Source organism: Anopheles aquasalis, chromosome 2, assembly GCF_943734665.1.
Source record: "Anopheles aquasalis chromosome 2, idAnoAquaMG_Q_19, whole genome shotgun sequence".
NCBI classification, from domain to species: Eukaryota; Metazoa; Arthropoda; class Insecta; order Diptera; family Culicidae; genus Anopheles; species Anopheles aquasalis.
In genome coordinates, this window is record NC_064877.1 from 20885575 (window position 1) to 20913307 (window position 27733).

Sequence of the window (27733 nt, forward strand, 5' to 3'; positions counted from 1 at the left end):
GTATGATTTTGAACTTACCCGCGCTTAATTACACCCATCAGCATGTGGCGATGGCTTCATGGAAGGGTTTTGCCAATTCTTCCTATTTCATTTCTGTTCTTCGGTGATGTGGTCCCGGAATATTTGCGAATTACTCCCGAAGAATAATTCCCAAAGATCCAAGGCCCCATCGAAATCGCAACCGCACGCACGCACGCACGCACGCACGCACACACGCGAACCGATTCGAGCACTGTTTCCTTCTCACTTACTCGGCCGTTCGAAGCGATAGCTTTGTCTCGTCGCTCTCGCGATTTGCTGCGGACCACGATAAAACAACCCTTTTTCACTCGATTCAAGACGCGAGCTCTGCACCATTTTTCACTTAAACATTTTGGAAACTAGTTTTAGAACCCCATCGTTCTCGTTTCGACCGTCAACCCCAGTCCTCCTCCATTCAGCCCATGCCGGAGACCCTTCGGACCCAAGAAACGGGCGGGGGAGGTCATGCAGCTGGAAATAAATTCTCCGCAAAGCCGAAATTGCCCGGAGGTGGCGAAAAGATGGCGAATCACTTGCGGCACTCTGCGGCAGGAAAGGAATCTGAATCCGCAGAATAAACTCGTCTCGTGAAGAAACACCCGTTTTTTAGATGCACCCCGGTGGACCCCCGGACAATTAAGCACTGCTGCACACACTCGCACCACCGTCGTTCAACATTTTCACACGATTTTCGTCGGACCACCGCACGGGGAAAAATGCCGCTCGGCCGCGAACGATTTCACGCGATTTCTTGCAATCCCGGCAGGCAGGGGACGACGGTTTACCTTGGCAATTTACACACGGAACAGGATCCACAAAGGCGCTAAGGTTAGGCCTCAAAACGCTCTGCCTCCTTCGGGGAAATGCCTCCGGCCACAATTTTCTCTCGCCCTCGACTCGGCGGCCAATTCGAGTTGTTTCATTTCGACCTGAAGTTGCACGTGTCGAGCAAATAGGCCGATTACGAGTGTTATACGGCCAAACCTGGCTGTTGGCGCAGATGGTTATTGTTTCGCTTTATTTTTGTAATTTTTTGTGCAACCGATCACAGCAAACGTTGGCGTTGGATTTAAAGTTTTAGTGAAACGTGATCGGCAAACTGAAGCACTCCAGGGCAAAATGGAAGGCAGACAAACGGCCAACAGCGAGGAGCAACTTGTTATATTCCTGAAGATAATTCAAGGTAAAATCCCCTGCTAAGCTTGACCGCTTCCAGCCTTTTAATCGCTTATCGCGGTTCCCATCTACAGGAATACGGTTCCACCAGGATAAACCATCACGGAAGATTGCGTTGATCGCTTCGCTCGACCACACCACCCTCAACACAATCAGCCGCCGTCCGATCACACCGGGCGGCGGATCGGCTTCCTTCAATGCCAGCATCGTCTGGGCCTGCGATCGATTCTCGGTGAAGCGCATGAAAACCACGAACCAACCGATTAAACTGGACTGTTTCGAATCGCTGCCCGATGGTCGCCGGTCCCTCATAGGCAGTGTCGTTATCCCGCTCCGTTCCGTGCCGGTAGTATCGTTGATTAGGACCAAACAAATTCAACCTCGCTGGTATCGACTGATCGGGATCGAGAGTGAACGCTGGCGGCAGCGCAAACCGGAACTACAGCTCCTGGTCATGATTACCGATCCGCGCTACCTGCAAACGGACGATGGAAAGGATTCGTCCACAGGCGACGAGTTGAGCGAGGAGCGACAGGAAACGACTATCTTCAAAAATCCCAACGCTTCACGGCTACCCGAAGCAGTTGAGCTGCTGGAAGACCGTGGCCTACTGCAAGTTGGCAACCGAGACAAGGATACCGATCTGTTTCTGCTAGAAATCGTACTCAAGTGTGGCCGCCACCTGGACCGGTTGGCTCCGGGCGAAAACACATTTCAGCTGCGGTACCAATTGCTCGGCGACCACTATGGGCCGGTGGCCGAAAGAAAGGAACACGGTTCGGCCGTATTTGTGGTGCAGGAGAAAATATCCATCAACGTACGCAGCTCGATAGCCGCGCTAGGGCACTTTTTGCGCGATGATTTCAAGATTGCGGTCGATGTGTTTCATGAGGATCGCGAACGACTCGAAGGAGATGATCCGTCTAGGAGCACCGTTGGTACGACCGTGATTGATTTTACTAATTTTTTAGTGGAAAAGGATCTAGCGACATTTAAGGAAAAATATTGCCAACATAAGGACACGCTGGTTGCCGTACGCATCTTCCCTATTAAGACCATCGATCGTCGAGAGGCAGGTGATCAAGGCGATGAGCTCCAGGTAGAACCGTCCTTGAAGTGTAAGTTTTCTCTCCGGTTCCTGGGAAGTGATACTTCTTGTGCGGCAGAAGAATCGAATGAAATCAAGCAGCCCACAGCTAGCCCTATGGATGATGGTGATTGTGAAATGATGGTTTTCAGTACTACGCAGGAAAAACTATCCATTGCGGAACCAAAGACAGTTACAGAAGCCAGCCAGCATTCGGGGCTGAAACCACCGACTGAGCAAACCAAAGAGACAAGCGAGCGACACGAAAAAGTCGATATCGACACGATCCTTCTAACAGCCGAGCAAGATTTGCGTGATATAAGACGTACCTTTGCCTTTTCCGTCGCTATCGGTGGTGTTAAGTTTAACGTTAACCCATCGGCTGGCATGTGGCAGCTTACCTTGCAGCACCCGAAAGCGGATACACCGTTCACGAGGATTGTGCTAGAGCTGCTTCCGGAAACGATTGCTCCCTCGGATCGTATAGAGTTTGGGGATGTGGCACTTAAGCTGCTGTTTTCTACCCTTCCGGAGGATATCCTGGCCACGATCGGATGCGAACCATCGAAGTTAACGCTCAACGGACCACACGGGCTGTACGCGTATGCCTGGTTGGACAACGGAAGTCTGCTCGTCGGTACACGCGAAAAACGATCCAGTGGAGTGGTTGTGCTGGTGAATGATTCGGGCGAAAGCATGGCCATCGCATCCGTAACCTGTACCCTGGAGGAGGTGGGTCTGAACTACAACTGTCAACTACGTCCCGCGCAAGGATCGCAAAAGCCTTCGCACACCATAGCCTCCAAGAAAGGAACCGCATGCCATCACCATCACACGGCTGGGCGACCGTTCGATGAAACCATCGCCTACTATCTACTGGAAGAGCAGAAGGAGTGGATGCGCAAGGAGCGCGAACGGTTCGCGCAGGAGCTGCGGGAGAAGGAGGTGGAACATCTGGAGAAGCTAACCCGTGATTTGAAGCTAAAGCAGAGCAGGGATGAAAAAGTTTTGGCCGATCATTTGGCACATGCGGACACCCTTGTGTCGACGCTAGAGGAGGCAAGCCGTACTCTGGAAGGACGGTGTCGTGGACCTGAAAGCGATGCGCGTGCACAACAGCAGGAGAACCAATTTCAGCAGCAACTAGCGGCGATACGGGCCAAAGCAATTCGGTTACAACAGGAAGCGGAATGCCAAATCGAAGCAACGCGCAAACAGTGCCTTGAGATGCAGGACCAGTTGGCTGAGCAGACGTATCAGCATCAGTTGCTATTGGAGAAGAACCGAGCGCTACAAATGGAGTTCGACGAGGAACGTGAACGATGGACGAAGGAGGAAGAAGGACTACGGCTAGCCCTTGATGAGACGACACAATCGAAGACCCACTACAAGGAGCAGTGGGCCAAGTTGACACGGGAGGTGCATCGGTTGCGCCAGGAGCTTTCCGTGTCCCGCACACCGTACTATCAATCGTCAACATCGCTCGTTAAGCGACCCAAAAAGCCTTCTCCGGGGAAAACTCCATCCACGATGACAAATTTTGAACGATAATTGTGGTTTTTTGTTTGCTTACGAAAAAAAACTTAAGATAAGATGTGTTTTTGTACCGCTTCACTCTTGATAAGACTGATTTAGAATGTAAACGAGTATGATCGAAATCGAAACGAGTAATCAAATTGTTAAGCTATTGTGATAATTAGACGCGTAGTGTATATAGACTAATAAAGGCGTTTTGAGTTGGAATTTGACTGTATTTTTTTGTTTCATGCTTTGTCCGATTCAGAAGAGGTGCGCATTCTGGTTGGTTTTGTGTTTTCTTTGTATTTTATCTATGAAACAGTAGAAGTATCTAAATCATTAGGAGACCAGCAACACCTTTTGGAGGACCTTCGTCCTCTTCATCGGTAGTTCGGAAGGTATTTTCGTTATCGGCGATCGAAAGTTTACTCAAATCTTCAACGAGATAAAGCACCAGCTTCGTAAGAGCCAAGGAAGTGATGCCGTATATCGGCACCGAACAAAAACATATTGACCAACGCACTTCACGAATCAGAGGAAGATACGAATGGCCATCGATAGGGAACAGTATATAAGTACGAGCCCGCAGGTAGGAGCTTCCTAGCGAAGGCACGGATCCCTTCGCAAGTGAACACGTAAGTGACTTTGAATGTGCAGTGAATCCTTGAAATGGTGGCCCGTAGTGATGTGATCATGGCAGTGTGCCTGCTGGCACTGCTTCTGCAAACCCGTGCCCAGACCGAGTATAGCCTTACCTTTAACGAAGCGGCAACAGTGGTTAACCTTAACCTCCAGTCTCGTGAACTGCGGGTTACACAAAACGGTCGACTAGTGCAGCAGATACGGCTCAGTGCAAACCTTTCGCCGGCGCCACAGCATGCTGAAACGGCAACCGGATTTACGCTAACGAATGGTGATGGTACCGTTCTAGAGCTTTCGCGCGATGTCGACCGGAGCGACTACTCGCAGTTCTCGGTCGTGAGGAATGCTGTACCGCGCAATGTGGCGATCGTGGACTGTGTTAACCTGCTCGGTAGCCAATGGTACGGTGGGCCACAGCAGAAACATCAGTACTGGCCAGTGCAGAAGCAGCACTATAACCGCTACAGTATGCTGACCAAGGAGGCGGACAATTGTGGCGTTGGGGATCGATATTGGTTGAACGCACTCGGTTCGTTTGTCCACGTGGACCAGTGGGCACCACTGTTTGTCGATCAAAACTATGGCCAGCCGGGCTTTTTGTGCCTCGAGACGAGGGCTAGCCTACCGTATGACACACATGGACCGAGCTATGACTTCCGCTACACCGTTGGAGTAGCTTCCGATGCAAAGGTGGCACACACCGGTGCGGTCCGGGAGCTGTTTGGCCGCCCAACGGGCCATCCGGCCCAGTCTATGGTTGCCGAACCAATCTGGTCGACTTGGGCTCGGTACAAGCGAGACATCGACCAGACGGTCGTGCAGCAGTTCGCACAGGAGATTATCACCAACGGGTTCCGGGGTCAGTACGAGCTGGATGATGACTGGGAACAGTGTTACGGTGCACTTTCCTTCAACCGCACCAAATTCCCCGACATCCGTGCTACCGTAGCGGCAATTAAGAATCTTGGCTTCGAACGAGTAACCCTTTGGATACATCCCTTCATCAACAAGGGCTGTGAGCCATGGTATTCGGATGCGAAGCGTCGCGGATTCCTGGTGACCGATTGGGCCGGTAATACGGACACCGAATGGTGGAATAGTCAAAAGGGTCAAGCGGCGTACATCGATTTTACGAAGGCGGAAGTCCGCGAGTGGTTCACTGCCCGGCTCGACGCCATCCTGCAGGAATCCGGTATCGATAGCTTCAAGTTTGATGCGGGCGAATCTAGCTGGACACCTCCGGATCCGGTGCTCAATGGACCACTGACGCAACGCCCATCGCAAATCGTGGGTGATTATCTGCGCACGGTCGCTGCATTCGGGGATTTGGTGGAGGTTCGATCGGCCCAAGCGACCCAGGATCTGCCCGTGTTTGTGCGCATGATCGACAAGGACTCCAACTGGGGCTGGAACAATGGTTTACCGACGTTGCTAACGACGCTCCTGCAGCTCAATATGGTCGGTTATCCGCTCGTCCTGCCCGATATGGTCGGTGGCAATGGATACGACAATCAGCCACCTTCGAAGGAACTGTTCATCCGGTGGCTCCAGGCGAACGTGTTTATGCCGAGCATCCAGTTCTCGTACGTTCCGTGGGACTTTGACGCCGAAACGGTCACCATCTCACTCGCCATGATTGAGCTACACCGCTCGATAACGCCGGCCATTATGGAGCGTTTCGCGCTGGCCGTTTCAGAGGGGGCACCCGTCAATGCACCACTCTGGTGGCTCGACCCATCCGACCGGACGGCCCAGACCATCTACGATCGTAAGTGGTTGGCTGGACGGAGCCGAGTTTGCCCGCTTTTTTCTTATCTACCTTCCGGTTGGTATTTGTTTCTTTCGTCGTAGAATTTCTCCTGGGAGATGACATCATTGCCGCACCGGTCATCGTGGAAAACGCACGAGCACGGGACATCTATATACCGCAGGGTAGCTGGACGGATGGTAACACCGGCCAGAAGCATGTAGGGCCAACGTGGCTACGGAACTACCCGGTACCGCTCAGCATGGTACCATATTTTACGAGAAGCGCTCAGTGAACGTTGTCGTTGTCCAGGATATGTTTCAATAGAAAATAACATTCCAGGGGCTGCCGGTTGCGAAATAAGTTAAAATAAAACGGCCACCGCCTCTTGTTAAATGCTCCATTTATGCTCTATTTTTTCTGCTTTCGAGAGCAACAAACGATAAGAAAGATTACATTAAACCAATGATACCAACGGCACCAACGGTTGTTTCACGAATTATCTTCTTCGTTAGTCATCTTCACAGCTCCCATCCGTGCAAAAAGACTCATGCACCTCGGTATGCTTCTCTCATACAAACGGTCCCTTTTCGGTGTGCGTTCACCTCGCGTCGAGATGCGAGTGTATGTTTTTTCGCACAAGAAAAAAAGGGGGAAAGAAATAAGATAACCAGCAGAGCCCGCGTGATGGATGCGAAAGTTTCGCGAATATCAAGAAACCTGCCAAGAGAAAGGAAGAAGTGAAGTCAAACGAGATTCCTAACGCCACACAAAAAGCAGCAAAACAGAGACGCAAATAAACTGACCACGAAACAGAATCGCTTCCACGCTAGGTTTTAGTAGCGTGGTGTCTTCAAACTCGCTTACAACGGTTCATTATACAGGGAGAGAGAGAGAGAGAGGCGTCCAATATCATCATCATCATCACCACCGGCAACCAGCAACCGGCGGCTGGTTCCATCGCCAAACCCGGAGACCAACCGAAGGCCACCGTTGGTTAATTTGGTGCTCACGTGCCAAGCGCGATCTCGGTCACCGTCCCAAGTGGCAACGCTTGGAAAGTACGCAAAGATCGCAGATGGAGTGTAAGCGATGATGCGTGGCGAACAGTTTATCTTATGAGATATTGAGGGTGTATAGCGTGTCACGAAATGGTGTAACTGGGACAACAAACTGCATTAAACATAAAGTGGGCGAACAATTTTCCTTCACCATTTTTAGTACAAATAGTATATGGTTCGTGAGATTCGACAATTACAATTCAAATTGATATCTTAATCCCGCTAGCAGCTGTGTCGCAGTTTCCGATTTACCGTGCGCTCCCCTAACCGAAGGAGAGGCAGGTGAGTTGTGGGGGATGGGGTTGGGTGACGCTATCGCTCAAGTTGTTGGTTGGTGTTGTGCGTACGCACCACCGCACGAATACTACCACGTTAACCCACCTAGTGTTTACGCACGCCCCAAATGCCGTTGTTGCAGTTCACGTTTGTTTTCATCCGCGGCCCCAGATTCCCCCCCCCCCCCTCCTCGCTTGGCGAGGAGCGCGCGAGAGATCGTGTTGCGCATCATCATCATCTGTGTTGGTGTGGGCACATCTGGGGATCGAACATATAGGCAGGGGTATCGCTTTGGGGGTGGCCACTACTAAACACGCATTCACGACGAGTTTCGCGCGAGAAGTCTACCGGTGAAGACGACGACGACGACAACGACGTCTCCACGTTCGATAGCGTGTTATTTGTGAGCAACCAGAGAACGCGTGTGCGCTGATGCGTGTCTCTAGCGAAGAGAGGTGGCACCATCGCGATCTAGTGACGTAGAATCGTTCTATTTTAAAAGGAACCTCGGTGCATTGAGAAGTAAAAGGGGTTCGTTGAAAACGTAAACAACGTCGAAACGCCCCAACAGGCCACAGTTCTGGGGCTCGAGAGTGGTGTGGTTGTGTGATTAAAACATGCGCGCCCATTGCGGGTGGTGGTGCTGATGGTTTTTTTTTCGATAAAAGAAACCGTGAGACGGTGTGTACTATAGCGCCCGTGATTGCCGTTAGCCGGCGCCTCTTCAGCTGCGAGCAGGTGTGCGAGGTGTGCGAAAACCGGTTCAAACCTACCGGAACTACCATGATTTGGATTTTGGGCGCATAAGGAGGAGCATGATCGCATCGCATGCAGCTGATAAAAACAGAAGATTTGCCTTTGGTTAAAATTCCTGCCAAACATGCCGAGCCAACAGCGAGCGTATGCACGTGTGATCCGGCAACCCCGGGGCCACCATGTATCTTGAGCCCACTGGCGCCACGTCAGCATCCACTTTAATGACTTAGCTCAAGAGTCAAGTGTCGTGAAGTAGAAGGAGAAGTGTGTTCGACTGTCGCCACATTGTCAGTCAATCGATAGTAGCTCGTAGAGAGGCAGCCACAGCATGGTGCTAAATACGACAACGAAGGTGTTTCTGCTCGTGATCGCGCTGTTTCTAACGTTCGTCGTTGGTTTCTTCGCGTACGTGCTCAGCCTGCGCCACGAACGATCGCGTCTGTGGGACGAAATAGAGCGCCGTGGCGCGGCCCGGTATACCGAGTTTGGTGACACCAATTACTGGTACTTCGTGGTCCGTGGTAAGTAGCTCCCCGTTCACCCCGCGAACACCCCGAAAACCTCTGCACGCAAACACGCCAATCGAAGCATTCAAATCAGCCATCTTTGTTTGGTTTTTGGTCAGGTTTTGTGCGGCTGCAGATGCGAGTTATTGGCGAATGGCGTTTCCAATCGTCACAGCGCCGTCCGCGTGCCAACCCACACACATGTGGCAACGGGGTTGGGAGTGTGGTTTCGATCCAGGTCAGGCTGTCCCAATGTCAACATTTGTCACCTTCAAGACATCTGTTGTTGCTGTGGTGTTGGGTGCATTTATCGATTTTCTTTTTCTTATCGCGCTACTGTTGGTGGTGGTGGTGTTATCATGCGATTGCTAATTGATGACTAAACCAGTCCCACCAACCCAGGGTGACACACGGCACCCGACCATTCTCTGCCTTGTATAGGAACGAAACAGGGAGTAGGGAGAACGTGTCATCGACGATGCTTGGTGGGGTCCAGCAAACGCAAAAAATGATTACGCAATTCAATGCGGTTTATGATGGCTTGTTGTGGGGGGGATTTGGAGTCGGTTTGGCTACTATCACTCCCTTCCAGTTTAGTCCCCATTGTTTGCACCGTTGCTCACGGTCAAACAAAGGTTCACTTTGCATTCACACCCACAAGCCGGTGGTCGTTCCCCCTGGGGCGGCTTTTCGGTTTCCCCACGTTGCGTTGCATTGAAAATCCAAAAGTCCATGCGTCCAAGAAACATCGGACAGTACACGCGCACAAGATGTTTACTCCGCTCGATGCCACTACCCAACAAATGGGGCCTGGGGCCATGGAGACCGCACTGAAATGCGTACCAACGAGATTATACATCCGATCCCCTCGGTTTCCATTGGTACGTTTATCAATCATGACTGCATTAAACCACGTTGTTGTTGGTCTTTTCCTTTGCGGTGGACGAAGATTAAAAGGTATCACGCAGCATGATAGATAACCTTGACTGCCACGGAACACTCGGGCCCTCTTGGCTTTATCGTTGTGATCCGGTCCCGGATCCAGCAACCATCACAACCGCACTATCTGCGTGCGTGACTTTGATCACACGGCCATCGTGCTAGATTCCGTCGGAAAGGGTCAAACGTTTGATTGGTAATGTGGCGACGGTCACAAGAGCATGTTGATCTGGATATTGCGCCATATTGCGCCTGAGACCGCGGTCAGTTCAAATGATTCTCGCTTCTTCTTGAGAGTAGCAGCTTATGAGAACAAAACAAAGATGGCTTGATACGGGGATGGATTAAAAACAAACGGGGAGTTCTATCGAAAGCTAACTCTGTGATGCTGCTTTACTTGATGGCTCCATAATAACCACCATTCCGGAAAGTTTCTGTGTGTCTGGACCTACAAAAGCCACACGGAAAAGATCAAATCACTAAGAGATGAAAGATCAAATCACTTGAGATCAAAGCACTAAGCATGAGCATGAAAACGGTAAAAACATCGCTTTCCAGTTGCTGTCGTGGGCAATGGTGACGACTAGGAGTTAGGAAAGGAGCGTCTACATTAGCCTAGGTTTTCGGCTCTGTTCTTAATTGGTAGAACATTCAATTAAAAACCTTAAGATGCCGTCGAAATGAATCGGGCATCACTGGGCTCAAGGAATGGATTTTACTTTACTCGCGCCCAACATAAATTCAAAGCAAGCGGTTTGCGTGCAATTCAAAATGATTCGTGTGCGAGTTTGTGTGCGAATTTTCAAAACAGCCGTTCAACGGCTAATACATGCATTCTCCCAGAATTCTTTGCACATTCTGCAATACTCATACTGTGAGGTCAATTTAATGTTCGATTTCAATAGTTCATTTATTTTTTTAATTTTTTACTAAAAGTACAATACGTTGAGCAACAGCCTGGTTGCCCTAAATTATTGTTGATTTGATGGTGGAATCATGTTGCTGGAAAAATCACTATTTCAAATCTCTATGTATTCTACATTTAAATTTGTTTGAAACGGTTTGATACACACATAAACGGACTAGCCTCGTTACGGCAAAGAGGACAGTAGCGCGCTCATCATATAAATTAGTGGCATAAATATGATCAGCGATCCTCAAAGCATCACCGACGGATCGTTGATCTCAATTAAGATTAGCACGCGTGTACCCAGGATGCACACACTTTATTTCCTATGAGATAATTGTTTAACTGTTGTAATGGATGTACGAATAGAGTAATACAAATCGCACCAGGGAGGCATCATATAATTACGATTACGATTCATATAATGCCAAAAATCACATATTGACAAACATTGAGTTTTTGTACGTCGTGGTTGACGATTCGCTTTGTGACGATCAAAACGCGTTGACCGCTATGCTAAGCATGGTGTCTAGTACATGGTCTTGTGCTGGACTACTCGTTATTGGTTTGGCCACCCTGGTGACTCTCAACTGTACGCTCTCGATGGACACGACATTAAGGCCTTCTGTGAAGTATCCCGACCGTGTCGTGCTCTCCAACAAAACGAAACCCTTCACAGTGCGCGTATCTCGCTTTGTCTGTGTGGAAACTCCATACGCGCTGACCGAGCTGCTGTATTGCAAAATACGGCTGCGACGAAATGAGCCAACGTTGTTCAACATGTCGATCCGTGTACCGATGGTCCTGAACACCGTGTACTTGCAAGTGAAGACGTATTACAAGTACATGACGTATCAGATTTTTCCAATCGATTTGCATGAAGAAGTTTGCGCCTACATGAAGCAACCCTCGAACGACATTTTCTCGCGCCATGCATTCTCCGTGCTGATGGAGACCATGCCGCAGTACATGTATCCCTGTCCACATGGGGTAAGCTTTCGTTGTGCAGCTTCCTAGCCGTTTGGCCACCCATCAGTGACTCAAGGTTTTTTTTCCATTTCCCCGAGCTAGAACACTACATACACCATTGCATACTGGCTCGAGGAACGGTTTTTCCCTGATAGTATGCCGGCCGGAGACTTTCGGATGGATTGCTGGTTCCGCAATGGGGCCAATCAGACCCTGTTCGCCTACCAGGTGTTCTTCTCGGTTCGCAGAAGGGGGGTCGTGCCTTCGATGCTGAATTGGTAGTAGCCATCACTGCGACTGTTTGTGACAATTTTATAAACACTATATCGATCCATCTATCTCGCAGAGAACGTTTTTTGAAAATTGATTTATAGTACCCCTGGTATATGAGGTGAGATAAAAATGAAGCATTAATATTCGGTTTCGTGGGAAGCGAGCGTTTTTTTCTTTGCCTACCAACTGATGATGAGCGATGTCCTCACGGCGATAAAATCCTAGATAATCTGCCTAATCGACTGGCTAATCTACCGCCGGGTGGTCGACATAAATCAAACAGGCCAACCGTGGCGCGTCTCGAGCGGATCTCAGCGGTGCTTAGCAAGTCAGCGCCACCACCACCAGCAGGACGAACCAACCTGCCGCAGCCGCACGTGCATCCGGGGAAATGTGTGATCTGCAAACGGGAAGGGGGTGGTGTCCGATTCCACAGGTCTTCACACGCGGACCTATCCTCACACACGTTGCACCGAAGGTGAACGAGCGCGCTTGACCGGTGCACCGGAGGGACACAAATAATTTCTCACGCCATGATAAACATCCCAGATCGACGCAAAGGAAGCGCTTGACCGTTGATGTACGGATTGGTGCGGACGGCTGCACGCTCACAGAAGACGGCAGCGACCCGCAGCGACAGGGTCCTACGTTGCTTAATTGGATGGCCTGTTGTTGATGTTCTTGATACTCAATTTAGTGGTGCCTTGCTTGGTTCGCTGTTTGTGTTGTGCGCGGTTGGTGCATGTTGGCAGGATGTCAACATTCGCCAAGGTTCATTAGAGTGGGGCGGAGAGGCAACGTAGGAATTTCTGCGATGGCGGTCCCATCGAGTGATGATGGTTCAGGTTGTGGCGATGAATGAAAATGAAGTAAAATGTTGAGACATATTCGGCACAGCGGAGCTACGATGATGGATTTTCAAGGGCTGAACGGAAGCATTCGATCGCGGAATTTATATGCGCCTGTTCGGAGCAGCGCCGAGTGACATGCTCGTTGATGTTGATTAGTTAGTGTTTTAGTAATGCTTTAAAATGATAACAATTATATTGTATCGTTTATCTAATATTTTCGCTATAATTACATCATTATCAGCCATGATCTAATCCACTGGCTAACGAGGCGTTTGTTTTGTGGTCTTATGAGCCGGATAGTGTGCTCTCGAATAGAACAAAATTACGGGAATTCGAATGCAATTAAGGGACAATTTCTGTGATTATCGTTTGCATCCGTCGTCCTTGGCATTCACATGGTATCGAACCTTCAAATGTCGCATTTGTCATGGCGTAATTGCGCGAACGCGATCATTCCTCACCTAGACTTACATCATAGCTAACGGGGTGCAGGGAACGCTTCAACTGACAAATGACTGGCATAAAACATAACATAATTGACTTGGATCATATTTTATATCGTCTTTATTCTTTCGAGGCGCTTCGCTCGTCTCGGACCTGTAGGGATCGAATCGAAAGGGACACTAAAGGGGTTGGGTATAAGCATGGGATGGATTGAATTGCTGGCATTGTGTCGACTCAGTTAAAGCCATTACCATGCGAGATTCATCATCCAAACAGGTCGTCAACACCTGATTTGGCGCGAGAGAGACTAAAGCCATTAGATAGGCAATCGGATCGGAACCACCTCATTAATTTCTCGGTACGTGAGCTTTGCTATCGTGTTTACTGAAGTATCGAGAAAAATTCATCTATATCATTGACATTAGACAAAACATATTCTTTTCTAATGTCTTGAAAGCTTATGAATTTCGTACCAAAATCAATTGACTTGTTTAAATAATATTTGTTCCTACCATTGCTGCTGTGCTGAACCAATAACCTTCGTTTAAGTTACGCGAGTTGATTATTTTCAGTAATGAGACGAATGCTTTCACTCTGCAGGTTAGCAGCACTCTTATTACTTCCTCACCCAGGTAGAATTTCATATGCATGCCAGAAGCTCAATAGCAATATTTAACAAAGCGAAAGGCGCGTTAGATGATCAAATTAATATTCTTCCAGGAATTTCATTGGGATGTGTAATGATGATGTTATTTTAATGCTACCGCAGTGATTTGGCGATTTTGCAATGCACAGATTGGAAACCGATTAAAGGTATAAAAATGGCCCACGATGCCAACTTTCGACAGGACGTTAGCGAAATAGTGAAAACAGTTTAAGGTGTCACAAAGTTAGCAGAATGGAGTTGGGTAAAAGTGTATTACTCCTTACTTTTATTCTATGCCTATCATGGCCCGCATTAGTGGTGTGCGGTGAACTACCTTTGGTGGGCGCTGAGAAGATTATTTTCAACAACGACACGAAAGGCTTTACAATGCACGTCTCGCGCTACGTCTGTATCGGGCAGCCTTACAAAAGGACCACCCTAAACTACTGCAAATCTCAGCAGCGTCCTAATCTCCCTACCATTTTCAACGTCTCGCTAACGGTGCCGGAGATTGTGAACCTAATGTATCTGAAGGTGAAGGTTAGCTACAAGTTCAAAGCGATTCAAAACGATCCCATCGACATGCTAGTAGAAGTGTGTTCCTTCCTGAACAATCCGTCGAAGGATGTTGTTTCGAGGCACATCTTTGCTGTCATCGCCGAGGTGATACCGCAATTCGATCACCCGTGTCCGTATGGGGTAAATATGTTTCCCAGAATGAGAGTTCACATGACTGTGCGGTTCAATTTCGCTTCCAGAACACCACATATGATGTCCTTTTTTGGCTCGAAGAACGTCACCTACCGTCTTCCGTACCAGCGGGAGATTATCGATACGAAACGACATTTTTTGCCGAAGATAATGTGACGCTGTTTGCATATCAGGCTTTCTTCGGCGTGCGCAGCAAGGGCGTTTTGAGAACTTTGATGAACTGGTGAGAGCACCAGAGTTGTCTAATGTTTGGTACGCATGGTATATGAACAATAAACATAACGTTTTCCAGGGGTGCTGCATCTAGCCTGTTGTTGTCTGCTTTTGAATTATTCCGGTAATTTAATAGTGTAACAAGTACTTTCAATTCGTAAGTGAGTACATCATTTGCAATGATGTAGTTTTCGTATGAATGCTAGATTTTCTCAAACAATAGAGATCGAGAATACGATCACGCTTTCAGTGGTAAAGCGACTAGAATACTGAATGATATACTAGATAACAGGTATATAATGATACGAGCCAAACTGGGAAACAATTGGTAACATTTTTGCACCACAACTTAACACTAACGGCGTTCGATCAGCCGTTAGGGTCAGTTTCTTCCTTCATCGAAATGGGCTTGACAATCCGTAGGTTAACCCCCGTTTGATGATGATTGCATAATTGACGATCACATAATTTTTTTTATTTAAATCAGGCCTATCAAAATTTTTGGTCTAAATTAATAAAGACATTGTTCATATTTTGCAGATATCGACAAGATACGCAATATGACGGACATTCACTACCTCGAGCGTGCCTCACACATTGTACCCATGACCGATGGGTTCATACTGCTCGGAAAGGACTACGAGATCCACTACGAACGTGTTCGTGATGCAACGAGAACGCCAAGTGAAGCGATCGCACGAAACCAGCACCACCTGGAGCCGGAAGATTACATACCAACGATGGTCAAACGGAAACTATATGCCTGGGAGGTAGGCAAACCACTAACAAACTCGGCCGATCCTGCCACTACCGTCGTTCGAACGCGCTGGAAGATTGGTGAACATCGCATCGGAGCTGCCGCAACGTACAACGATCTTCCATTCGATGACGATCGCGACAAACATAAACAAGGTGCTCAAGAGCATCGTTGAAATGTTCCGTGAAAACGGGTGCGCAAGCAGAATTTAAAGCCTTGTCGGTATGCACAACAAATGAGCACGTCGTCTAGTGTCATACCAGAAGTAAAACCGATGTTTGTGGAGCTCGCCAAATGGAACAAGTATTGGCAGGGATTAAATAAGTAAAGTTATTCGATCTTTTGGACGTGTATTCCAGTGTTTTGAAAGATAGAGTTATGGCTGTGCAAAATGGCAAAGCTCCGACAGGGGAGTTACAGACATTATTTTATAGAATGGTTCTTTGTTTTTAATTTTTTTACTAAGATTACAGAGCGAGAGCCTAGAGAGTGCTTAATTGTGTTAAACTACTGAAAGTATTACTTTCCTTATGTTTCCTTCCATTGGCACAAGAGGTAAAGCAGACATACTATTCCCTGAATAAAACTCGATATTTAACGTTTAAATCGTCTTGTGAGGTTAATGTTTTATCCAATTTTCAATCGTATTTTACTGAATAAATTAAATAACCTTTCAAGTTACACAATATTAATAAATGGCAAGTGTCATTAATGAAAAACATCTCTTCCACATCCTCAACCAAGGCGCAGTACTCAGATGGCTTCACAACATAATTCGTTAATGTTAATTATGCAAATTGGTGCTATCTTCATTGCCATTACTAGCGGTTAATTCCATATTATCCATTATAGACTCATGGAAGTATTTACGGAAGCAATTAAATCCGAAAAGTTTGTTCGTTTTACTTTTGCTCCCATTGCAAGAGGACAGCGCTTTCAGTATAAAAAAAGTGTTTCACACTGCCACAGTGATGGGTATTTTCGGTACTCAAATCGTGCAATTGATTCTGGGCATCTCGCTTGTCCTGTGTTTTGATTTGTCGTCTTTTCCAAACCAACTGATCTTCTCAAACGACTCGAGAGACTTTAGTTTGCACATATCGCGATACAGTTGCTTGGAGACGCCCTATCGGAGGACTAAACTGCTCTACTGTCGCACGTGGCTTCGCCGTAACGAACCAACAATGTTAAACATTTCGTTACATGTTCCGGAAACGTTGAATGAAATCAAGCTGCAAGTTAAAACGTATTATAAATACAAAACGTATCAATACTTTCCCGTCGAAGTGATTTTTGACGTCTGCTCGTACCTTCGCAATCCAACGAACAATATCCTAGCCCGTCATATCTACATGGTGTTCATCACCGTGCTTCCTATGTATACCTATCCATGTCCACACGGGGTAAGTTGGATGGATATACAATTATTCCATTGCTTATCAGAAGCTGATTGCGTTCCCGTGTGTTTCCAGAACCTCACTTACACGGGTCTCTTCTGGCTGGAGGAACGATTCCTTCCCAAATCAGTGCCAGCCGGTGACTATCGAATGGACGTTTGGTTTCGTGGGAAAGATAATGTCACATTGCTTGCGGCACAGATCTTCGGAGCAATTCGTCGAAAAGGTGTTTTACCATCGATGATTGATTGGTGAAAAGCGAAAAAAGATGCTCAGTTCAGGAGCGCATAAATTAAATATGTGTTTTTGTATACTTAATAGTTTTACGAAATCAGATGGTGCACGGATAATGTTGTTATGAAAATACACATATTATTATATTATTATCCAACACAACACAGTCAACAAGAATGAATTATATCCACCAATGATTATACATCATCACACGGTTTGATAGACACATTAATGAGTAAATGCCATGGTGTTTTAACATGTTTTAAGAATCCTCGATGCGAAGTTTCCCCATTATTGCTTTCTTTTACTTCAAGGTATCAGTCTTTTCTTTGGTTTCACTAAAAATACTTGCAATGGCTCTACACAGCATAGGATCAATCATCGTGTGTTTGGCTATGTTATTGTTCGTTACAGTGACCCCTGTTCGAGGAGCAAATAAATCATTTAGTCTACCCGAACTCACGATCTTCAGCAATTATACGAAGGAATTCACGATGCGTGTGTCGCGATACGTTTGCATAGAGACACCGTACCAGAGAAGCCATCTCAACTACTGTAGATCACAACTGAGACGTAATCAATCAACTCTTTTCAACGTATCCTTGCATGTTCCAGAGCGACTCGACTATGCGTACATTCAGGTGAAGACGTATTACAAGTACACTACTTTTCAAACGTTTCCCGTCGAAACGACCGTCGAGGTGTGCTCATTTCTACGCAATCCTTCGCCGGATGTCATCTCTAGACACATACTATCAGTTTTGATAGAGCTGATCCCCGCGTTCGCACATCATTGTCCTCATGGGGTATCTATTCTGGCGTTCCAATATATGTTACTAATATTGATCAGTCACATATCTTCTACTTCTCGGTTCTAGAATGCCACGTATAACGTACTGTTCTGGCTAGTGGAGAGATTCTTACCGAAATCGATGCCAGCAGGCGATTATCGTTTGGATGCGTGGTTCCGCATGCACGACAATGTGACCGTCTTCGCGTACAAAGTATATTTTACAATCCGACGTAAAGGAGTGTTCCGCTCGATGATCGATTGGTAGCCTCTCGATCGCTATAACTCGATATTAAACGTTTGTGCTGTTCTATAATCGTATGTATTTACAAAGTTTAAAGTGCGTAGGCAAAACATATTAACAAAATAAATTAAACGTTATTGCAATGAACTTTAAATAACCATTGCAACTGTATCATTATAATAAAATACAATTTTGGTTTTGAATTTAATTGTTATCTACATACTTCTGGTAACAGACAATCATTTGGTTCTTTTGTTCATCATGGCGAATATTTTACTACAGTGATGATATCACTCGTATGCTCATTACATTGGGAACAATTATTGATATTTTAACACACCTTTGGATATTGATATTTTAACACACCACACCTACACAACTTTGCTACACATCTCACAAAAGGTAAAATATTACAAAATCGGAAGAGTCAACATTGACAAAAAAGAGTTGTTAGTTGATTGTCATGAGAAATCCGTCAAAAATTGTTTTATCGTCGATCATAGATTGGTGAAAAGGACATATAGTAGCTCAAGTCAGCAGCTCATACGTTCAATTCCTTGTTTTGCTATGACAATACTTAAATGTTTTCTAAAAATATAATAGTGCTGGGATAATGTTGTTATAGAGCATACAATAGTAAGTAATAAGCATAGTTTAAGTCATTCTCCCAAAGCACACAGCCAACCAGAAAACATCAATTCCACGAACGATTATACATCATCACACGGTTTGATAGACACATTAATGAGTAAATGCTCATGCATGTCGGCATGATTTAAGAGTCCTCGATGTGAATTTTCTCCATTATTGATTTCTGTTATTACAACGCACCAGTTCTCTCTAGTTTCGCTCAACATTATTTGTAATGGTTCTACATGACATAGGATCAATCATCGTGTGTTTGGCAATGTTGTTGTTCGTTATAGTGACCCCTGTTCATGGTGCAAATAAATCATTTAGTCTACCGGAACTCACTATCTTCAGCAATGATACGAAGGAGTTCACAATGCGTGTGTCGCGATACGTTTGCGTAGAGACACCGTACCAGAGGAGCCACCTAAATTACTGTAGATCGCAACTGAGACGCAATCAGCCAACTCTTTTCAACATATCCGTTCATGTACCAGAGCGTCTCGACTATATGTACATTCAGGTGAAGACGTATTACAAGTACAATACTTTTCAAACGTTTCCTGTCGAGGTGGTCGTCGAGGTGTGCTCTTTCCTTCGCAATCCTTCACCGGATGTCATCTCTCGACACATACTATCGGTTTTGATAGAGCTGATGCCCGCGTACGCACATCACTGTCCTCATGGGGTATCTATCCTAGCGTTCCCAAATATGTTACTAACATTCATCAGCCACATATCTTCTATTTTCCCGGTATAGAACGTAACGTATAACGTGTTGTTCTGGCTGGAGGAGAGATTCTTACCGAAATCGATGCCAGCAGGCGATTATCGGTTGGATGCGTGGTTCCGCATGCACGACAATGTGACCTTTTTCGCATACAAAGTCTTCATTACAATCCGACGCAAAGGAGTGTTCCGCTCGATGATCGATTGGTAACTTCTCGATCGGTGAAATTGGATATTAAATACATAATATAACACATTTAAAAAAAATCGGCAGAAATGTATTTGAATAAAATTCACTCTTACATTTGATTTAGTTATATATTACAGCAGGTGTTAATCATCATTCGTTTGGTTCTGTCATTCATCATGATGACAATTTTACTGCAGTGATGATATAACTCGGTTGCTCATCACATTGAGAGTAGTTTTTGATATTTTAACACGTCTTTGTATGTTCCTAATGCAGAACCGTCGCAGGATTTGGCTATGACAGAAGGATTACGAGAACTGAGATGATAGTGTTTTACAGTCGATGATAGATTGGGGATAAGAGCGTATAGTAGATCAATCCGACAGCTCATAAGTTTAATTCGTCTTTTTTATGTTACTATTTAAAAAATTTCTAAAAATAAAATGGTGCACTGATAATGTTGTTATAAAGCGTATACTAGTGAATAATAAGTAAAGTATTACGTCATTTTCCGGTAGAACGAAACCGACAGTAAATCTTTTCCTCTAACGATTATAGATCATCACATGGTTTGATAGTCACATTAATGAGTGAATAGTCATGGTTGTCAACACGATGTGAGAGTCCTCGACATGAATTTTCTCTGTTATTGGTTTCTGTTACTTCAAGACATCAGTCTTTTCTTTGGTTTCACTCAACATTATTTGTAATGGTTCTGCATAGCATAGGATCAATCATCGTGTGTTTGGCTATGGTGTTGTTTGTTGCAGTGGCCCCTGTTCAAGGAGCAAATAAATCGTATGATCTTCCAGAACTCACTATCTTCAGCAATTATACGAAGGAGTTCACGATGCGTGTGTCGCGATACGTTTGCATAGAGACACCGTACCAGAGAAGCCATCTCAACTACTGCAGATCACAACTGAGACGTAATCAACCAACTCTTTTCAACGTATCCTTGCATGTTCCAGAGCGGCTTGACTATGCGTACATTCAGGTGAAGACGTATTACAAGTACACTACTTTTCAAACGTTTTCTGTCGAAATGACCGTCGAGGTGTGCTCATTTCTACGCAATCCTTCGCCGGATGTCATCTCTAGACACATACTATCAGTTTTGATAGAGCTGATCCCCGCGTTCGCACATCATTGTCCTCATGGGGTATCTATTCTGGCGTTCCAATATATGTTACTAATATTGATCAGTCACATATCTTCTACTTCTCGGTTCTAGAATGCCACGTATAACGTACTGTTCTGGCTGGAGGAGAGATTCTTACCGAAATCGGTTCCGGTAGGTGAATATCGCATGGATGCGTGGTTCCGCACACACGACAATGTGACCATCTTCGCCTATAAGGTCTACGCATCGATCCGAGGTAAAGGAGTGTTCCGCTCGATGATCGATTGGTAACTTCAACCACAACATTCATCGTTAGCGGAATGAAATGGCAGTTAAGGACTGCGGCAGAGAAGACACATTTTTTTCAATGTTTTAAACGTAATGACATAACTCATTCGCTAATATCACGGCTTTCAATGCGTAGGATAAATGTCAGCACAATTTTACTTGCTGGGGAACGCTATAAGACCCATACATAGGGAGGTGAACGTAAACGGAACCGATAAAACAAACTAATGAAGGCATTCCCTTACCTCCACTTACTGCACTGTGAAAGTGACATTCTGTTGGGGGCGTGAAGGCGTTTGCGCTCATCTGCAGCGTGGGTGTCACATAGTAAGGGGCGTTTGAACACGGGTCTCCCATCTGCACCATTCGGAGTTAATGGTAAGGCTCGAAGTAAAGTTACGCGGTTGAAAGGTTGAAATTTCTTAAGGCCAAAGTCGTTCGACCAGAGGAACATAAATCATTTGCCCATTAGGACCACCAAATCACGGGGCTCGTGTTAAACGGAAATGATTTATGCTGAAAGCATACTTCTTTCTCAATGGAGATGTTCATCCCTTTTTGCTGTATCTTACCCTTTTAAAATATTTTAGAAAAGAACAGAAAAAGAGGAAACATTCTTAACTTGTATACTGAATCGTTTTATCAAACGCTGGAATTTAAGCACTTAAAATAAACATTTTATTAGCAGCAGAAACATTTGCCTTTGCACAACCGATCGACGGTACTATTTACAAAGTGGACAGAGGACATATTTTAGAAACAGACCAGCTCTGGGTCAGGGCATTTTCAGCACTCAGTACACTGTGGCAATAATCATCTTCTCTTGACGGCATTCGAAAACCGTGCCGGGGTCACGGGCCATCCATTCATTAGCAACACTCGGAGCACTAAGTAAGGATCGCCGATCTGCGAGACACCACGATGCTGGTGGCCACACCGTTCACAGTGAAGAAACAATCGACCATAAACTGCACTAACGGGGTCTGGTGCTTGCGGTGCTTGCGGATGTCACACCGAATGGTCGCTTACCATTTCTCACTTGAACAACCTCGTTTCAGTTGGAATCATCACGAGGTTATATGCCGGCTTTAAGCTACTTTCCCTCTCTCTCCTTCGTTTGCTATTTATTGCATCGCGCTGCACGGTTGGCTCTAGATGCATCAAAGCGCAGAGCTAGGTGCTAGCAGCGCTAGAATGGATCGACGGCACGGACAGGACCGGCGACGAGATCGAACTGTTCCATCAGTGTCGTCAGGTTGGCGCGCAGCTGTTCGATTTCCATCCGCTGCCGCTGGATGGTTAGCTGCTGCAGGAAGAGCCGCTCCTTAAGGTTTCGAATTTCTTGCCCCGCGCGGTCGCTCATGGTCGAACCGGGGCGCACTGGCACGATCTCATTACTACCGCTTGAACCATTTCCGATCGTTTTGGCGCCATCTCGTTGCCCCTCATCCCGTTCCTCACCACCAACGGGGACAGCATCGTCCATGCTACACATTCGTCGATCAATCAGATGTACGATCGAGCGATGGGCGAAGGTACGCAGTGCCTGCCGGTACGAACGGCAGTCCAGTGCATTAGCCGATGCATCGAAGATGCGCATCCGGGGAAAACGGGCCACGATGGCGCCACTATCCAGCGTGGTGAGCAGATTGTCGCGCAAACCGAGATTGACCAGCTGTGGAAACTGCCACCGAGCGAGCGGTAACGAGCAGATAAAGTTCCCGCTCAGATCCAGATGCGTCAGCGAGGGCAGCTGAACGACGGTTTGCTGTGGAATCGGCGGGACGAGCGTTTTGATGTGATTCCCGCACAGGATCAGCTGGCGCAGCCGGGTCATCGTGGCGAACGTATCAAACGGAACCGTCTCGAGCAGATTGTCGCAAAGATTGAGCTCCAGCAGTTGCGTTAGATGCTCGAACCGGGCCACCGATCGCAGTTTGTTCATCTGGATGCGCAGATAGCGTACCGTATAGCGTGCCCTCGGATCGATCTCCACCGTGCGTAGATCGTTGTCACGCAGGTACAGCTGATCGAGTGTGTTCGGCATCGTGAGGTACGGGATGCGTGTTCCACGGGCAAACACCCTCAGCACACCCGCCCGGAACAGCTGATTGTTGAAGGTGTGCGAGAAGTTGGCGATCGTACCGTAGACGAAGCCAAGCTGCCGCTCCCGTGGGAAGATCGTGCTCTGAATGTCCCCCTCCATCTGGATCGTGACATTCTGCAGCTGGCACCAGGATTGAAAGTAATTATCACAGCTATACTGTCGCACCACGGCACTGGAGACGGTTGAAATCACGGAGAAACTGCAAAGACGGTCGAGGATTAGATCGAGCGAGCGTCGTTTCTGTTGGGAGTCCATTCCATCCAGAGCGCGATGCACTTACAAAACTAGGTAGAACACCGGAACAGGAATCATCACGTTGGATAGACGAAGAGAAACAGCGCAGTACACCGTGGTGCACTGCACTTTGCTTCATCGAATCAAACACTAATAAGCACGATGTCAACTGGCACACGATCGTCGATCGTCTATCGTGAAGGTGAAGGAAGCTGCGACTTGATCGATCGCGACTCATCCCATATCGCCGTTACGGTGCGCGCCGTTTAAGGCTCATTCCAACACCTCTGCGATGATGCACTGACACTTCCGGTAACCGCGTGCGTTTGATGCGACTCCACCAGAGTTGATGGTCACTGGAAATGCATCACACGAAGGCCAACCCCCCAGGCCTGGCAAGCTATCGATCGGAGTAATGAAGAAACGACTTTGGCGAGAACGGTGACTGAAAACTTCCAGTGTTCCAACACACAAGTTCTTCCAACTCCTAAACGCACAAACCCGTACTGGGTGGCCAGGTTGGTTGGCACGGTTGACCCATCTAGCACTGGCAGGGTCGCTGTTTGCCCCTCCACCAGACCAGACACTATAGGTTCACAAGATCAGACGCCGTTTGCGACTCGTGAGATCGTGAGAGATCAGGACCGAGACCGAAGGCATGAGTGCGCTGCTGTAAGTGAACGTGGTGCTCCGTGCTACGAGCAGTCCGTTAGCTGGGAATCGGAATCGTAACCGAACGTTGGGGTTTGGCTGTGTCTTGGGGTGGTGCGAGCGACGACGATCACGATCTTTGTGCCAAGCATTCGCGGGCCAGCTAGGCGGGTTTCCAGCTAGGCGTACTAGCTGTCGGTTGCGAATTTGTTGTCCAACTTTTCCAGGCCACATAACCTTCAGCCACCGTCAGCCACGATCACGCTGGTTCGCCGGGTTTTTTGAGAGCCCCACGATGGAGAGAGAGAGAGAGAGAGAGAGAGGGACCAAGATCAAGCGCGTAGCATTATGCATTCCCGCACCCCGGACCAACACCCTGCAAATCACTTCGGTCGCTTGGTTTGTTTGAACTAAACGGTGCACCGGGGTGTTTGTTAAGTATTACGTTGCTTATTTTTTGTCAGGGGAGGTGGCAGGAAAGCACCTCTTCCCTTGATAAACATAGATTAAACAAACGAAATTAAACGTTAAAGAGAAGAAGAAGACGCGCAGTAAGGGGAGGCTCTCATAATTAGGCTGATGTAACCTCGAGAGATAATGGCAATAGTTTAATGTTCGTCGGCATCGGACTGATGGGATTACATGAAATGTAAAATTTCGGATTGGTTCGCAAAGTTGTGCAATTTGCGATCTACTTTCGTGATGATAGCAGAGTCTGATGGATGTCTTCAGGATGGTAGAGTGCTTTGCGCTAAAGAGTTTTGCGTAATTAATTGTTCTGTTTCTGGCTCTGCTGTTCTCTGTTTAAAATTTCCTGTTCAAATGTCCAATTTCTTATTTTATTATTATCTATTTTAAATTAAGAGTAAAGCACCAATATTTGTTGGTTGGTTTTGAGAACGATAAACTTGTTGCGAATTCAATCTCTAACTCGGTTTGCTGTACCTTTGAACTGATATTGCTACACTCGTTAACAAATAATGTATTCTATTTTATTTATAACAAACATTATCCATTTCCCAGTACTTTTGAGTATGCTGTTTGTTCGAATAAACCATCTCTCTTCACCATAAATCTCAATGCAAGCCAACCGTTTGGTTATACCACAGCACGCAGTGTCTTGAGTGAAATGTTTCCGAAACTCAAACCAGAACAAGCCACTGCCGCTAATGACACAATGAAAAAAGCAGTAACACGAAGTAACCGGCAAACGGACGCGATAAAAATAACGAAACCACCCGCCAAGAAAAAAAACAAACGATGTTCCAATCCGATTCCAATCAGAACACCACAGACGAAGTATCCTCCACGAATGGCCACCGTGGTGAGGAATTTCAGAAAATCATTAAACAAAATCAGCGACGAAACACCCGTCACTTCCCCTGGGGAGAGTAGACAACGTGGCAGGGCAGCATGGCATGGCAGGGTAACAGGACGCAACCGACACGATCACAGGCCGGCTGTACATTGATAAGTGGTCATTTGTAGGCGCGAATGACAACGGGCGAACGAAATGGTTCGAGTCGAGTCGGACAGGCAGACAACCGGCGGCCACCAGCAATGTTCATGTAACTACGAACCCGACGACAACTGGCCGAAAATTGAGCCAAAAATGTTCCCGAAGGTGCGCCACCCGCACCCTTCAGCGCCTCGCATGTTGAACCGGACAGGCACTAGGAGCTGTGCTGAGAGGGTATACAATGTAGAGAACCGAGTGGGACAGGCAACAAGCAACGGGGAGGCAGGGTGGTTGTAAGCCAGGAAGTGCGAACGGATGATTGATGGACTCTGTTAGTGCGCGCTGCCATAGTTCACGGGTGTAGGTGTCCATCCTCCAGGTCGCATCACATCCGAAAACAGTCTACAAATGTCTCTTTTCCTTCTCTTTCTCCTTGTCTCTCTTTCCTGCAAGTGCTGGGGGACCATTGGGCTGGCTAATTTTAGGACGAGACGATGCCACAACCCATGAAACATGATCAGGTGTGATGCTGCTGGTCACGAGGCGAAGTTGCGGGCGAATGGTGGATGGTGATGATCGGCCCGGGGGTCCTTCTGCCTCCATGCTACTCCCTGGCCCATGCCCACCCACAGAGCCAGCAACACAGTCAGCGGCATGTGGACTTAATTAGCGCAACGGGGTCATCAGCACAGCGCCGAGATGGTTTTCCTCCGATCGCCGATCTGCTGCACGCTCCCCATGGATGGCCAACGGGGACGGACATTGCATTCCTTCGCTGTTTCCTGTCCTGTGCCCTCAGGACAGGAGATACGGACCACCACCGAATTCCGTGTTTTATTGCCCAAGACAAGGCATCTCGCATTCTAAAAGTCTCTCTAGGTGATTGCTTTCGAAAAAAATTGTGAACAACAAACTGTACTACCATGTTTTAAGGCATTCCCTTGCAATTTAAAACTAATTCTCTAGAGCATCATCCCTTGCTAGGTTTAAAGTTTGATGAAAAATACTGAAAATAAATTTGAGAATCTCTGTAGTAACCGTTCGGATTCCATAATCCCCCGAAAAAGCGCGTCTCCAATACAGCATCGAGCACCGTTTTCCGCGAGTCCCACTGAACCATGAAATTGATCATAACTTATGCGCCAATAAGAGAGTGTACGATCAACGGACGTGACATGGTCGGTGTGCCGAACACGAGCGTACGTGTGGCCACGGTGGCGTGCGACACCGTCATGCTACCGTGGACCGGGCCTATGCCTGTCCGATGGAACCACGTGAAACAGGTGGCCATCGGGGAGAGAAGGAAGATTCCCGCAAGCCAACGGGGGAGTGGACCCCGTGGGGATTGATGAACATTTTCAGCCAAACGAAACGAAAGAGCAACCGAACCGGCAGCAGCAATCGGCAACATGACATCGGTACAACGAATCAGTATTTCACTAATGAGCGACGGAGTAGCATGTACCAGACCTTCGCGACAACTGCCGCAGCGAGGACATTTCGGTTCTGCGAATAGGCGAAATGCTGCTGATCTTGTTAGAAAATGAAACATGTTAATACACACGCACACCAGCATGGGCTCGCACACGAGGTAGTTACAAGATTTTCAATTTAATAATCAATCTCTGGCGGGACGAATTGAAAAATGTCCTGAACCACTGACAGTCCATAGAGTAGTCCGTTTGCCAACATCTCGCACTGCAGCGACTATTTTACCACTGGAGCTCGTGTCGATCGCGGGCGAACAGTGTATTCACATCGCACGATCGCAAACAGCCACACATTAAGTTGTCGACGTCCGGTGATGCACCGCGAGACTGCAGCTGCAACGCGATGAGTGCAGCCGAAGCAGGCAACCTGTTGCTGCAAGTAATGAAGCAATTTCCGGTTTAACGATCGGGAGGATTGGGATCGGGGAGACTTAGTGGCAGTGCCCTCTCAAACACCACAAACGCACACACAAATTAGGGAAATGAGGTAGGTGGATGCATTCGAGCGACAGCATTTAATTGCTTCATGAAGTTCGCGGCCCTCATTTAGGAAGCGGAAAGTGACGGTAAGCAAAGGTAATTTACAGTTGGTTTGATTGCCGGTAGGCCATATTGGTCGAAATGGGGCAATTAGGGAGTAACAGATTCAACGGTCTTTCAGCTAAAT

At 47.1% G+C, this 27733-nt stretch overlaps 8 protein-coding genes across 23 annotated transcripts in view; 6 read left to right on the top strand and 2 right to left on the bottom strand.

Moving 5' to 3' along the window:
• The window catches only part of LOC126570088 (casein kinase I), a 66771-nt gene extending 66499 nt beyond the window's left edge, over positions 1-272 (bottom strand). For 7 of the 16 annotated variants that reach the window (XM_050227603.1, XM_050227600.1, XM_050227592.1 and 4 more), the window contains exon 1: positions 252-270. The gene's annotated coding sequence lies outside the window, so the exon portion shown is untranslated. Of the gene's footprint in view, positions 1-251 lie in introns of all 16 variants that reach the window. The other 9 variants (XM_050227601.1, XM_050227591.1, XM_050227590.1 and 6 more) reach the window with 2 other exon arrangements.
• An 803-nt stretch (positions 273-1075) lies between these two features.
• On the top strand, positions 1076-4037 carry LOC126570080 (uncharacterized). The gene is made up of 2 exons (XM_050227570.1): positions 1076-1204; positions 1272-4037. The coding sequence occupies exons 1-2, from the start codon at positions 1141-1143 to the stop codon at positions 3833-3835; spliced, it is 2628 nt and encodes an 875-aa protein (XP_050083527.1). The 5' UTR covers positions 1076-1140; the 3' UTR covers positions 3836-4037.
• Positions 4038-4393: 356 nt separating this feature from the next.
• LOC126570084 (myogenesis-regulating glycosidase) lies at positions 4394-6594 on the top strand. Its single transcript, XM_050227580.1, has 2 exons — positions 4394-6212; positions 6296-6594. Exons 1-2 carry the CDS (start codon positions 4472-4474, stop codon positions 6484-6486), a joined length of 1932 nt encoding a protein of 643 aa, XP_050083537.1. The 5' UTR covers positions 4394-4471; the 3' UTR covers positions 6487-6594.
• Positions 6595-7856: 1262 nt separating this feature from the next.
• On the top strand, positions 7857-16106 carry LOC126570113 (uncharacterized). The gene is made up of 2 exons (XM_050227636.1): positions 7857-8805; positions 15284-16106. Exons 1-2 carry the CDS (start codon positions 8613-8615, stop codon positions 15673-15675), a joined length of 585 nt encoding a protein of 194 aa, XP_050083593.1. The 5' UTR covers positions 7857-8612; the 3' UTR covers positions 15676-16106.
• LOC126570111 (uncharacterized) lies at positions 11159-11887 on the top strand. The gene is made up of 2 exons (XM_050227633.1): positions 11159-11626; positions 11708-11887. Exons 1-2 carry the CDS (start codon positions 11159-11161, stop codon positions 11885-11887), a joined length of 648 nt encoding a protein of 215 aa, XP_050083590.1.
• Positions 16107-16890: 784 nt separating the features above from the next.
• On the top strand, positions 16891-19735 carry LOC126572708 (uncharacterized). Its single transcript, XM_050232237.1, has 5 exons — positions 16891-16903; positions 17747-17832; positions 18010-18128; positions 19150-19483; positions 19556-19735. Exons 1-5 carry the CDS (start codon positions 16891-16893, stop codon positions 19733-19735), a joined length of 732 nt encoding a protein of 243 aa, XP_050088194.1.
• Positions 19736-20465: 730 nt separating this feature from the next.
• LOC126572710 (uncharacterized) lies at positions 20466-21128 on the top strand. Its single transcript, XM_050232238.1, has 2 exons — positions 20466-20876; positions 20949-21128. Exons 1-2 carry the CDS (start codon positions 20466-20468, stop codon positions 21126-21128), a joined length of 591 nt encoding a protein of 196 aa, XP_050088195.1.
• An 806-nt stretch (positions 21129-21934) lies between these two features.
• On the bottom strand, positions 21935-23648 carry LOC126570098 (uncharacterized). Its single transcript, XM_050227617.1, has 2 exons — positions 23513-23648; positions 21935-23431 (listed from the first exon to the last, which is right to left on the bottom strand). Exons 1-2 carry the CDS (start codon positions 23542-23544, stop codon positions 22315-22317), a joined length of 1149 nt encoding a protein of 382 aa, XP_050083574.1. The 5' UTR covers positions 23545-23648; the 3' UTR covers positions 21935-22314.
• Between the last annotated feature and the right edge of the window lie 4085 nt (positions 23649-27733).